Below are 14,000 nucleotides of genomic sequence, written 5' to 3' on the forward strand. Positions count from 1 at the left end.
ACATCCTTATAAATATTATGTTTAAAATAAAACCTACAAATATACATATATTTTTAATGCTTTCATTACTGTCTGAAAAAGCATTTTACACTTTTAAGAGATTTTTTTGTTACAACTTATCTTACGATGGTTAAAATCATATCATTGCCCCATGACACACTCTAAAAATATGCTACATATTTCCCACAAATAGACAGTATGAAGGAAGTTTTTTGTTAGGCATTTTTTAATCTCCGGACTGATTCTGCACAATAAGACAAGAATAAAGAAACAAAGCCATGAATTAAAAGTTACAGTTCTCTGTTAGTAATTCATCTATCACGTTTCATAACAATGTAAATAATTTCAAATAAGCCACACCAGACGTAGAATAAGTTCTGCTGTGATCACTACAGTTTCTATTTCTTAGTAGAACAACAAGAAAACCTAATGCTTCTGCCATGTTTGGATCCTGTATTGCATCAAAGGGGACAGATTCCTCATTACCGTAATGCAGTTACAAGTGACTCAACTAGTATATCTCACAAAACTTTAACTTCAGCGTGGGTCACCTGCCAGGATATTTTGCAAATACAAATATGATTTTCCTTTCAAGTCAAACCACATAATCGTTTTTACGGGACTAGCAGAAGTAATACAATCTCTAAACTCTCTCAATCCTTCCATATTACGTTCACTACGGTAGTGACTCATTCCGGGAAATGGGAAGAGTTCACTCAATATATTAGAAGTCATAACGATAGTGAGGGTAGAAACCTATCTGAGAACCGACAGCTTCTCAACTGGCACAAGGCTGAAAGCAGGTATTCACTGATACAAGTTTTATTTAAAATGTTTAACAAGTTAAACATTGTAAAAGAGGAAATTGACGATACAATATTATACAGCATGATTTATATTCAAAGCGAGCTTCAGTAAAATGAGAAATCGCGGGCTGATTTTGAACGTGTGACTTACTCGCGTTTTAATCCGCAGATTTTTGTGTTTGGTCGTTAAATCGATGGAGGCAGAGGCAACACTAATCTATACTCTGATTTGACATCCAGCAGTCTGGCAGAAGAAGATTAAGATGCATTGATGAATGGATCTCGCCCCAATTCCGGTCGAATAATGATCAGAGGTATGTTATATTTCTCGACAACACCACACCACACTGTGACCTCGGCATGTTGTCTGTTACTTTCACAAATAAAAGTAACAGTGTTTTTTCAGATGACTGAGACCTGACCTGATTTGTTTCAGATATCGTCATAGTGCAGCATCCCGTCTCTGTTTGTGTGCCTGTGAACCACAGAGTGACTCTGAGCGTTCGTGCTGAGGGTAAAGGCATCCTCAACTACCAGTGGTTTACTGAGGATGAGAATGAGGTGTGTGGATTTTACCTGTGCTATGAATTTGAAATCCTCATTAAGGGGTAAAAAAAAAAAAAAAATCATACTGAAGCATACTTAAAGGCTGCTGTTATGTTTACATGCTTGTTCTGAAACTGTGGGGGCAAGTTATCAAATGTCACCTTGAAACCAGAAAATGCCACTGTTTCTCAACTGGTGGGTTGGGGCCCAAAAGTGGGTTACGGAGTGGTTTTCAATTTGTGTCGCAAAAATGATGCACAGAAGCCATAAGCAGACATGTATTTTATTTGATCCCAATTTGTCCAGATCTCTAGAAAACAACAAGTTTACGTTATCACAGGAAATGAAGAAAAATTAAACACATGTATAGTTGTCCCTCCAAGAGTTCTGAAATCATTCACTTACTTAACAGGTTTGTTTTGCCATATTTCTGTTCAGTCATATGTTTGCTTCAATCCAAGGGCTAAAGCGCAAGATTTTTTATTAAATAAATCTGAGCCAGTGGCCTTGTCACTGTGCTTGTATCTGCATGCCCCATGCACAGAGGCTGTTGTTCTCGAAACAGCCTGACTCCACTCTCATGTCATTCTCTCCATCTCAATTTTCCTATTGTACAATTTCCTATTCTGAAAAATCTTAATATAAATAAATATGAGTGGTTGGAAATGTGCACAGATTTGGTTCTAATTTCTAATTAAGGTCAGTGGTGGTGGGTCATGATGGTTGACCACTTGAGAACCACTGATATATGTTATTAAGAAAATCTTGATCTAAGCACTAGAGTTTTCTTCAACAATATTTTTCTCTGCAAAGAGGGACAGTATTTTATTTTGTTTATTTTCCAGGTTCCCGGTGGCACTAAAGAACACTTGACTATCACGGCTACACAAACACAGCTGTATGTGTGTCGAGTGAGCGACCATCTGTATAACTTTGTGTTCAGCGACTGGGTAAAAATGAAGGTGGTGGACATTGATAAATCAGGTGTGCATTTTGCAATTCTTATCTTGATTTGGTTGTAGTGTGGTACCTGTGTATTCTTGCAATTTTGCTAGTTTATGGTGCACATTTCTTGTTTATTGTTGTGGGTTTGAATGCATCATTTTCATTTCAAACATCATTAGGTTTGCCAGTACACTGGGCAGGGGAGCCCCATATTGCTGTCAACCCAAAACCTCAGAGAGTCAGGAAAGGCTCAAAAATCACTCTGCGCTGTGTGGCCTTTGGTATACCAGCTCCTCGCTATCAGTGGTACAGAAATGGACAGCAACTGGTAGACAAAACCAGTGACACACTGCAGGTAAGGAAGGTTGACAAGTGAGTGTTCATTTACCTCAGTCCTCGCAGAGATTGTTTACATAGTGCTTTATTGAAGGTGTCATTTCCCTTACCCAAAATCAACCTTCACAGGCTATGCTGACAATTGTAAAATGTGGCTAGTATTGTGTATAATATAGTTCGATATGCCAGATCACAGAGAAACAAACAATGATAAATAATCTTGTCTTTTTCATACAGATTGAACATGCAGCAGCTGAACATGAAGGATCATACCTGTGCTCCATATCTAATGTGTTAGCAGAGAGATGGACTGAACCAGCGGATGTTGACATTGGTAAGTCATGACTGAAACTGCTGTTATCCACTTGATACCATTCTGTATATTCAGAATCAAATCACCTTATTGTTAATATCAGATTAACTTCCTCCTTTTAAATGAAATGGCAGAAAATCTGATTTCCTTACACTATTTCATTCCACTGATTTAGCTCTTAGGCTTAAAATTGTTTCCATGATGCTGAAGGTACTTTCCAATTTCTACAGACCAAAAAAGGAAGTTGCTAGACTCCAAATAGTACTCTGTCCGAGCCCCAAACACAAAACAGGAAAGTGATGTAAAATGAAACTAGTTCTTACTGTTTGTTACTGATTCTGTTGAACATAACATAAAGAGCAAATAAACCAACAGCAGCATAAGCGTCAAACTGTAGTCAAACTGCAGTGTATTGTCTGCGTCTTCTGGGCTAAATTTGGGTATTTTAGCTTAAAAAAAAAAAAAAAAATTGACTAAGTGTGGTTCTCTTCGTTTATTTCTTCCAGTGCGAGTGGATCAGATTCCCCCTGCAGCACTCACAGGTACAGTTTAAATTCTTAACCTCTGTTTAAATAAAGTCATGTTTTAAATTAGCTATCACAATATATATCAAATTACTTATTTTGCTATCTATTATCTTTCAGCCACTGATAAAGTTGCCCTACTTATTGGCAACCTGAATTACTCTAACCACCCTGGCTTGATGGCCCCCATCATGGATGTACACAAGCTGTCCAACCTCCTGCAGCACCTTGGCTTCAGAGTGGTGTCGCTGCTTGATCTCACCAGGGACGAGATGCTCGCTGCTATTGACAAGTTCATTCAGCTCCTTGATAGAGGAGTCTATGGTGAGTCCAAACTGACAATACCGCTATATTTGTTAGTTAAAAGTTAGCCTCATTTATCAGTTGATTCAATATTCAGCTGTTAATCAGGTAACTTTTAACTATTTTACATTTTTACATTCAAGCCTTTATTGTTGTTTTGTGGCTGATGATGGCTGAGTGGACTAATAAGGACTAAACAGTAATGTATGCAATGCTACTAAAACTTTATGTAACAGTATTAAGAGCACTTCCTCAATGGCTGTAGTTTTTTTGTGAAGTGTTCATTAATAATCTGGCAATGAACTGAACTTCCATATTTCTTCATGTGATTATCAGTTTAACATATTTCTAACTTTTAGGACCAATAATCTATCCCATATAGTTACATCAGTTACTCACATTTTCAAAGGAGCACAGCAACCGTTTGTTTAAATACAGACAGACATTTTACTCATAGAGCTGCATTATGAAATCATGTTAATGGTGAACTAAAAATAACTTCAGAACCGTCCTGCTGTGTCATTATGATACTGTCTGTTTCTATTCTCTGCAACAATGAAACAAACATCAGAAACAAGAAAGCATATTTATGTAGTTACTCGGTACTCAAGAATCTATTTTTACCTCTCAGGGCTAAAAATAATAACAAATGATTTACCTCAGTATTATAGCAAATGTGCAGTGCAGAATGTGACAAGATTGTAGTTGCTTAATGTGCATTTGATCACCATTTACAGGCCTTTTCTACTATGCTGGTCATGGTTTTGAGCGTGCTGGGAGGAATTACCTGGTTGCTATTGATGCTCCTCAACCGTACCAACCTAAAAACTGCGTCTGTGTGCAGAGGGTCATGCACAGCATGCAGCAAAGACAGACTGCACTGAGTGTCATCCTTCTGGATGCCTGTAGAAAATGGTAAATAATCTTTTTAGACTCACACATGGATTTCAACATGCTTAATCACACATTGTAGGATACTTTATACCAAATATATATATTTGCTCTCTTTTTAATACACTGTATTTCACTTTTTTAAAGGTACAATCAAGATTGTATTCCCTCAGCCATCATGCCATTGTCACCCAGCGGGAACACTGTTTATGGATATGCCACGTATGTACTGTTTATTAGTGTTTATAACTACCTGTATTTACTTGCAACCAATACCCAATAACCAACTCACTGATAAGACATTTCTGGCGCTGACCTTAGAACGGTTTTTGAATGAAGGTGAAGAATGTTTAACTATTTATATCAAAAAGGTAGATTAAGTTTTTTCTATTTAAATAACCTCTCTTTATTAATCATTGCAGGTGTGAAGATGCTGAGGCCTTTGAGGTGCAGGACGGGGGGAAAAGTACTGGAATCTTCACCAAATACTTAAATGCACACATCCTACAGTCTGAGAAAGTCACACATGTCTTAGAAAGGGTGTCTGAGGGTAAGGAATTTCAACAAGGCTGTAGATTAAGTTTCTAAGAATTTACGTAAGATGCTGCTGCAACAGTTTTTTTCTTTGTACTTGGTTTTTTGTTGGTTTGTGGGTACAAACACACCATCGTGGAAGTGGTTTTTATAAATGCAATGTTTTATGGTTTCATTATTCATATACCCCAAGCCTTGTCAGATTGTATGTATCCAGTGAGTTAGTATATCTTGCAGAATGAGAGTAAACAGATCTGAAGGGAACAGGTTGTTCTCTCGTGTGCTCACTGGACTACAGACGAATTTTATAATTGTAAGCAGAGCATTTCAGTGTTATTTACACAGGACCTGCAAATCTGGCTGTGATGGAGCCGGGTTGCTGAAGTTATCAAGTTGTCCTGTCTTAAGAGTGTGTTTGTCTGCTTGATGGGCCTCTGGTAGAATAATTTTTTGAGATACCATTAGCATGTGACCTCATTCTCTGGAAATTTACACTGTTGGCGAGAGAACAGCAAGAAACCTGAGAGCTACAGGGTGCAAGACAGCTGCTCTGCCTTTTAGGCACCCCCTGCTTCTGCTCTCATGGGTTCATGCACAAAATCAGGGCTAGCATGACAGGAAGGCCTCCAGACAGCATTCAGCATGTGTTATTAAAAAACACTGAGTTTTTTTAATTGAGCTGTGTTCTTTTCCCTCGAAACTGTTGGCAGTGATGTGAAAATCCTCGAGCCCCTGCTTTTGATCTCTGCTCCTCTTGTTGCTGACTTATTTAGAGATGGAAAAAGAGATGTTGATGGTGAGCTGCTGGGTGCTCATCCGTTATAATGACAAAGTGAAGACAGTTTGCTCAAAATATCCCTGGCACCAAATCTCCATAAATGCCAAGCATCAAACCATATTCAGTTGTTTGAACACGGTTTCACTGCTGCTGTCAGTTACCAGTAACCAACTGTAGAAATGTGTTTGTTGCATATATTCAGTCTCATGAGGAGGATTTTCCCATTAATCATCATTACGTCCAGACAATTCCTTAGAATACTGAGTGTTTTACTTTCAAATTCAAAGTTCATATTGTTTATTTGAATCTGATTGTTTTCTTAGCAACTCAATTGTTCCTCTTGCCCTGCTGTTGCAAAACACAGGGAGACCCTTTGCCAATAGTGTGTACGTGCTTTGGCTGTTGTTGTAGGTTGTGTTTAAAAAATATATAAATTTGGACATAATAATGGTGTCTCTCAGACGCCAGACAAATGAATTTCTCTTTGGGGATGAATAAAGTTATTATTGTATTGTAAAAAGAAAATCCTAGAAAACTGTATCCAGAGGCCCTGTAGTGCTTTATCTCCAGGCCATTTAAGGTTAAAATTTACCTGCATTTTGGGTTTTTTTTCTCTCCATAACAGATCTGGGAAGAGACCCTCTAGTCAGAGGCAAGCAGGTAGTAGAAATCAAACACACCCTGAAGGAACCCAGATCCCTTGCAGACCCAGTTCGGACTACTGGCCACACAAGAGAGCTTCACTTGCGAGACGCCTGCTGGAGACAAGCAAATGGTCAGTACGGGGAAATCCCCAACTATACATGTTTTTTCCTGTTTGTCAAATTCCATGTCAAATTATGGTAGCATGAAAAAATAGTCATATTTTCATTAGGTTAACCACTATTCCACTTTATCTGATGTTGCCTTGAGCAAGAGATAGAGATTGTCCTATTTACCCCTCCTTACACCACCTACACTCACACCACTAGAGCATGTGAGAAACTGAGTACAGACATTGTGGTTTACTGTGATATTTTCAACACTTTAGTTGGCCAGTCGTCGTCTTTTTTTTGTAATGGAAACAGGGAACTGGTGTATTTCACAAAGTTCACGTTGCTGTTCGATGGAAGCGAGTCATCTCTTACAATGGGATAACTCCCTTAAATTAACTCAAATCCCTTTCAAAAATGTAAATAATTTCATCGCATATCATCTGGGAATCATTAACTGTAAAGACTAAATAGAGGATAAAAATATCTTTGTCATGAATTAATAAAAAAGGTGACAGTTTCTAATGTTCATAAAGTGCAAAATCACACACTTTATCCTTGTTTTACAATACTGTCATGATACACTGTTTTGGGTATTCTTTTTTTAAATCACTTCTTCACATCTCCTTTCAGAGCTGCCACAGAGGAAGCGGCTGATGTTTGTTTGTGGAGTAGAAGTGGAAGTAAGCTTCTCAGCTTTGTTCTCAAATGTCTTGGTGGCTTTTGCCACTGTGAAGACTACAGGCCCCAAAACCCAGGACTGCACCATCACTCTAAGTAGCACACCGGTAAATATTACTGTTTTCTCCTAAGTATAAGCATTACTTTCAAGTATAATTTCAATGAAAAAAAAACACAAACTATACAATGCCAGATTTTTAACACCTCGCTGGTGCCAGACTTTCTTCTGTAGGAGTTACTAAACTCATTAGGAGGTTTTAAAAGTGTGAGTTGTACACATCAGATATTCCATGTTGCTCACTGTAGATCGCTCTCAATTTCCATTAGCCAGCAAGAATTTCTCAGTGATGACTACCCCTACGCCTCACATGTGAGAGGATGTACTGCCCATATATAGACTTCCAGCCTGCTGAAACCACTGACAGAGACAAAGCAGGAAGTAATAACTGCAATCTGTAATACTGAGTGTTGGACATCTATGCTCTGATATTTGACAATCATGCCATCTAGAGGCTGATTTGAGAACAGGGAATGTTGCAGCAAATTTGTAGCAGTGAGTCAGTGCCAGGACAGTGCAAAAACAGGGCAGGGGTGTTGTCACAGTTGGTCAAAATGCTTGATTATACTAACAACATATTTTCTGTTTTGAATCCTTAGACAATGGAGGACTTGTTTTCTGGCCCTGGCAGGTCGGAAGAGATGGACTCCCTTCTGTTTACTAAATCTGATGACTCAGACTGTTCGCTACGACTTTGTGCTCTTCAGAAACTCACGGTATGTCATCACTGACTTGATTTACAGTGCTAATACAGAAAAAAGAGCACGTCTTTGAGAGGAGTTTGGTAAATGATGAGAATTTTTTTTTTTTATCTCTTTTTAGGAACCCCTGGTCATCAAAGTGGATCTGCACTATACACACATGGACAGTAGGCTACGTAAGACAGAAAGCCTAAAGGTGGACATAAGAAAACCTTTGGTGGCATCTTGTAAACTTCACAGGAGAAGTCATACCGTAACAAGCAAGAAGAAAGAAATTGCTGCTGCTCAAAGTATGGGCAACTTTGCCAGTGGCAAATCTCAGCTGCATAAGACTCTGGCTGCTCCTCTTCGCCCTTTCACGAGGAAGGCAGAGTGTGCTCCACAAGTCGACACATCAAGGCACAATGAACCTGAAGAAAACGATGAAAATGAACTGCACGACTTTACTCTTTAGACCTATTTGGTGCTGTTATTTCCCGTATGGAAAAATGTAATGTTTTTGCTTGTGTGATTATAAATAACTGTTGCACATAATGCCTCTTACATGTCTATGACTGGTGATGAATGAATGAATGAATGAATGAATGAATGAATGAGGCTTGTGTTACCAACCCTGCGTATGTGGCCCAACACTGAAGACAGATAACACTTAATTTTGCCAACCACTGATTTTATCATGAATTGTAACATAGTTGCAACATATCACTTTGTAATCAGCAGAGAGCCTAATTTATGAAAACTGGAAACCATTACTGTTAATAATTTATAAAATAAAACTTTCAATCTTTTTGAACTTGTCAGTGTAATCTTAATTTATTAATTGCCAAGTTAGCAATTTGATATTGCATGTAAATGAAAAACAATGTTGATTAATACCGGCTGGTCTTAACTCTGAAAGCAGGAGTTGCGAACTGCCGATAAACTTCAAAGAAGAGGAAGAGGAAAGGATGAGTAGCATGCACGCAGGTGTGAGGCTACCTGAACGAGAAATCATCCTAAAACGGTCAACTCAGTTTTGGTAAGTAACAAACCGCAGGGAAATGTGACACTGGCAATTTATTTATGTTTGGCCCACTGCAGACTTGATTATATATGACAAGCATACAGTATAAGAAAACATAAATGAGGGTGGTGAAGTTGAAACAGCAATCTAGGTTAGTTTCTTGTCAAAAGTACTAGCTAGGTGCGTTAGCTTTATTTTGCACTAAAGCTAGAATGGTAATATTTAATTTAATGCTTTGACAGTCTTTCAGTTTGAATTTGATAAATGGTAATTTAAAATGCGAGCTTTAACGTGGACTGTGCCGTCATTCTGGTTCTAAAGTAATGTAAAGCATGGGAATGCTACATAAACTTTAGCTCGGTTGGCTGCATAACAGCCAGTACAGCGGCTGCCAGAACTACCGCGCACTTGCAAACGCAGGTGCCGCTGTTTAATCCATTCACTGTTGTCTAAAATACAAAAATTGCTTTTCTTCTTAATATGTTGCCTGTGTGGCAGCTGCTGTCTTATCTCTATATCTAACTTACTTTTAGCGTAGTGAGTTGTTATTAACGCCAAAGTGTTGCATTGCAGCTCCAGTCTCCGTTAGCTCGCCGTGATCGTATAGTGGTTAGTACTCTGCGTTGTGGCCGCAGCAACCCCGGTTCGAATCCGGGTCACGGCAGGATGTGAAAACATCCTGGAGACATCCGTTTTTTTCAGGACCTTATGTTGAAACAATCCAAACACAGTGCACATGTAAAGTATTTTTTTAAGCAGCAATACAGACCGCTCATTCTTATTCTAGACTCCAAGAATACATCCATGGATAGATTCCTATTTATAAATAGGATCTTTCCAAAACTAACTTGAATCCATTCCGGAAATAATATGTTGCGGTCCCCACTTTATGTAGTCGGGACGCTTGGGAAGGAGATGACTTGTGTGAAATCTTAAAATCAATAGCCCTTTAGGGACCCGAGAGACCTTAAAACGAAAGAGTTTAATGATTTCTTAAACAAAGACAAGACTACCATTAAAGTGCAATAACAACGTTTGACCACCAGGTCGCAGTCTATTACATTTGATGCACACATCTGCTGCAACAGGATCAGTTATGAGTTCAGCTCATCAGTTCATCTTCAGTTTCATCAGTTATCATGCCTCGCTCCCTTTTTGATTGTCTAAACTTAAAATAACGTGTACATATGAACAAAGCACTTACAGTTATGTCATAACTGAGATCAGTATGTAAGGTCAGTTAAGGTTATGAGCATATCTACCACTTGGCCATGAAAACACAGGAGGGATTTCTTTGGCATCGGGACAGGCTTGGCCCAGACCCCTGTGAAGGGTGTCAGGGGGGTCATCCTCAGGAAAATTATGAGAAACAAACTCAATTTTTGTGCTTTCTTTTGCAGTCTGCTATACAGATTTTAAATCTGCATCTTAATGTTATTGTTTGTTAACCTTGTAAAGCAGATGGATACACCCGTTTCCTTGTTTCTCACTGGCGAATCCATCTTGCAAAGCTCCCATCTAAACCGTTTGGGCCCGGTTAGAAAGTGACAAGACCAATCAGCAAGGAGGGGCAGTACTTTCAGGCGCAGCAGTGTCGTGACGTAAACAAGCAGCAGCAAGAGCTGGTGCAGTTTTGGAGGAAGAGATTAGCGTGGAAGCTGCCAAGGTGCCAGTTTTATCAGAGCTTGACAACATTTCTTCATAAATAAGAACAAAGAACAGCAGTGAGTTGTTTCTTTTCAAAAACCACAAAAGTCGAGTACTTACATGTCTATAGTCGCCATGATCCGCGTTATTCTTCGGCAGCTGCGCACGTGCACCTCGGTCGCAGCTACCTCACGTGTTTTGTTGCTGTGATTGGTCCATAAAGATGTGACACAGTTTTTTCAAATCCTCTGCCCTTTCTCAAATGCTTAGTATTGAAGCTTTTGTGTCAGGTTAGTTCACTGTTACTTCCTGTAAAAAACAAACAAACAAAACATTAGTTAATGGCCGATGACAATCGTTAACAAAAAATAGGTCAAATGGCAGTTTTATGATCTGTTTAGATAATGATTTAATGTGACATCTTTAACATGCATGGAGACCACAAATGTAAATCTTATCCTAATCCTTATTTGAAACTTTACACTTCAGACTTTAGAATAGATGAAAAAAGCTTTGATTTTGACTTTAAAACTCTTGTTGGACAGGAGGAGCTCTGCATTCATACAACAGATAATAGCTCTGCATTCACACAGCCAATAGGAACACTGCTTTTAATGAAGCAATAGGAGAGCTGTATTCATACAAGAAACAAGAGCAGCTTATTCATACAGCCGATAGGAGCGTTGTTTGTGTTTGAGGAGCATTGCATTTATAATACCAATAGAAGTCCTGTGTTCACACAGCCAATAGCAGTGCTGCTATTTTTTAGAGGCAATAGGAGCGACCCATTGACGCAGCCAATAGTAGCACGATATTCATACAGCCAATAGAAGCATATATTCACACAGCCAATAGGAGTGCTGGATTCATACACTTTATGCTAGCACTTCTTTAAAACAGCCAAGAGGACCGTTTTCATTTACTTCAGTCAAACTCGATTTTAAAACATTTTTTTCAGTACAGTATAGTATAGAGATGTGAACACAACAGAACTGCATGAACTTTATCTGTAAATGTCTGACAAGAATTCATACATTACACAGTATTAAAATGCAGACTATTTAACATCCAGTTTTTATTCAATATTAATAATAAATTATAAATAAAACTACAAACCACTAAGTCATCATTTATCAGAAACGTTACGTTTTTATTGAGGTATACTGCAGTTTTTCCATTGTAAGCCTGAAAGCCATGACGCTCATATGAAGTATCCCACTTATGCATTTTTCCTGGAGCTTCTGACAGCCTGTTTACTTTATTTGCTATATAATGTAATCTCACAAGTCTTAGACACCAGCATTTTTTATGTCTCTCAGCACAAAGAAGAATATTTGAATGGATAGATTCATGAATACAGCTTTTGTCTATAAGATATGGAGCTGCAGTTAGTTATGCAGTATGAATAAATATGGAACTCCATGTAAGCGCAAGTCTCACATTCATCAACTCAGTTTATTCACTATTAATTTTTAGTAAAGAAAACCCTTTATAAAGAAAGAAAACTAAAGTATAAATGAAATTTTAGAGAAAAGCCCAACTCTCCGGTTGGTTGACGTTGACGTCAGTTGTCGTTTGGTCCCGCCTGCTCGCTCAATGGTGAGAGATAATCCTCGGCTCCACCACAGACACACAACACGGCTGAGCTGCCGCTGGATCTGGATGCGGGCATCCTTGGATTCTGCTCCGCTTAGCACGGGCCCATTGCACGGACAACTTAAAGGGACAACAATGGTGCTCGCCTCGGCGGCTGAACCCGTGGCTGCTGGTCGTTTAGTGGACCGGGGATTGTGGTCAATGTGACATTCACTTGCACGCTGGTGTTGAGTTTATTGTTCTGGTACTAGACGCAGCAGAGCAGCGTTTCTCTGAGAAGATGTTGAGCAGATTTAAGAGTGGCAGCATCAGGAATCTTGAGCGGGAATACAGCTGCACCGTCAGACTGCTGGACGATACGGAATATACGTGCACCATTCAGGTTAGTCACCTGTCGACTACAGGTTTTTCTCTCTCCGCATATCACTGAAAAGCTCTGCAATTGTGTCTGAGCTGGCAGACGGAGGGGCGAGTGTTGGAGCAGCAGAGGGACCGTGAGTGCCTGCATGTCCCGCTGCTGGTGTCTGCTAAGACAAAGCACAGCCCCTGAACGCGAACATGTAGAGATATTTGTGGTTTCGAGTAATATTAGGGGAGCTTTGGGGGGACGTATTTCCCTCACATGACCCACTATGCCAGGATACATAAGGGGGTTTGATAGCAGGCTGAGACGTCAAGGAGCTCTGTAGGACAGACATGACATTCCCCTCAAGCTCCAGTTGACAGGATGTCAGGAGCACATTGCACTCTTAAGTATATGACTTTAAGGGCTTTTATGTCAAGATTATTTCCCTGTGTGTCTCTTAGCTTTGGGTATTGTTGCTCTCTGGATTAATGCTTGTTGGTTCATCATTGCTTATGCAGTTTCCCTTGAACCTTGAACATCAATTATGCACACGGGGTATCCCATTGCTGCTCTGGAGAACATGCCAACTAAGTTACAATGTGGCTCCTGTAGAAATGTAACTTATAGAAGCCTTTAACTTGAATGAGTTGTTCATGCAGAATATAATTGTTATAATAGGGTAATCCATTCAGTGCATTCAGGACATTTTTTTTAATAAAGATGGACATTTTCCACTGAAGAGAATAACAAGGATGGTCAAAGAAAGATTGTTTGTGAAGATGAAAAAAGAGCCAGGCCCCGATGTTCAAAATCTCACACTACAAGCAATGCTTTGATGATTGAGCCGTTTAAATGCTCATGCTGATTTTCATAAAAGTAGATGAGAGGGCCTGTCACATCAATTACAAGACAAAAATATTGTTCCTTTTGTGGTGGCTCTACAGTTGGAGGTGTAAGGAAATCCTGACATCCTCAGAGAATCCCCTGACTACTAAGTAACTTAACAACACATAAGTCCTCTTCATACAGTACAGGGAAAATATATAATCTGCAGTGTGAAACAGTAAAATATTAGGAAAAAAGATATCACATGCATGATTCCTGTCACTTTAATATCATCACCAGCAAGCTATCCTGCAGTCTCTTTTCCCCCACACATACAAGCGTGAAACAGATACTGCAATTACTGTAGATGGTGACTGTGTGCCCAGGTTGTAAACAGACCTGAATTTCTGCTCTG

At 39.2% G+C, this 14,000-nt stretch overlaps 2 protein-coding genes and 1 non-coding gene across 5 annotated transcripts in view; all 3 read left to right on the forward strand.

The window, feature by feature from the left end:
- Positions 1 to 730: 730 nt before the first annotated feature.
- malt3 (MALT paracaspase 3) lies at positions 731 to 8,956 on the forward strand. Of its 2 annotated transcripts, none has more exons than XM_041794568.1 (15): positions 731 to 803; positions 1,047 to 1,120; positions 1,243 to 1,367; positions 2,198 to 2,336; positions 2,477 to 2,652; positions 2,871 to 2,967; positions 3,453 to 3,488; positions 3,591 to 3,794; positions 4,511 to 4,688; positions 4,812 to 4,886; positions 5,087 to 5,214; positions 6,602 to 6,751; positions 7,362 to 7,516; positions 8,067 to 8,183; positions 8,290 to 8,956. In XM_041794568.1, the coding sequence occupies exons 2-15, from the start codon at positions 1,078 to 1,080 to the stop codon at positions 8,620 to 8,622; spliced, it is 1,956 nt and encodes a 651-aa protein (XP_041650502.1). In that variant the 5' UTR covers positions 731 to 803; positions 1,047 to 1,077; the 3' UTR covers positions 8,623 to 8,956. The 2 variants fall into 2 exon arrangements, with proteins under 2 accessions (XP_041650502.1, XP_041650503.1); XM_041794569.1 differs by having other exon boundaries at positions 738 to 803; positions 976 to 1,120.
- Positions 8,957 to 9,134: 178 nt separating this feature from the next.
- The window catches only part of LOC121515593 (FERM domain-containing protein 5), a 78,698-nt gene continuing 73,832 nt past the window's right edge, over positions 9,135 to 14,000 (forward strand). The window contains exon 1 of one of the 2 annotated variants that reach the window (XM_041796427.1): positions 9,135 to 9,186. Coding sequence is in view for 1 of the 2 variants with exons in the window: in XM_041796426.1 (XP_041652360.1) it covers positions 12,695 to 12,796 (102 nt within the window). In the remaining variant the exon portion in view is untranslated. Of the gene's footprint in view, positions 9,187 to 12,463; positions 12,797 to 14,000 lie in introns of those variants that run through there. The other variant, XM_041796426.1, reaches the window with a different exon arrangement.
- trnah-gug lies at positions 9,764 to 9,835 on the forward strand. The gene has a single exon. It is a non-coding gene; the product is annotated as a tRNA-His (tRNA).

Source organism: Cheilinus undulatus, linkage group 9, assembly GCF_018320785.1.
Source record: "Cheilinus undulatus linkage group 9, ASM1832078v1, whole genome shotgun sequence".
In the NCBI taxonomy this organism is placed as follows: domain Eukaryota; kingdom Metazoa; phylum Chordata; class Actinopteri; order Labriformes; family Labridae; genus Cheilinus; species Cheilinus undulatus.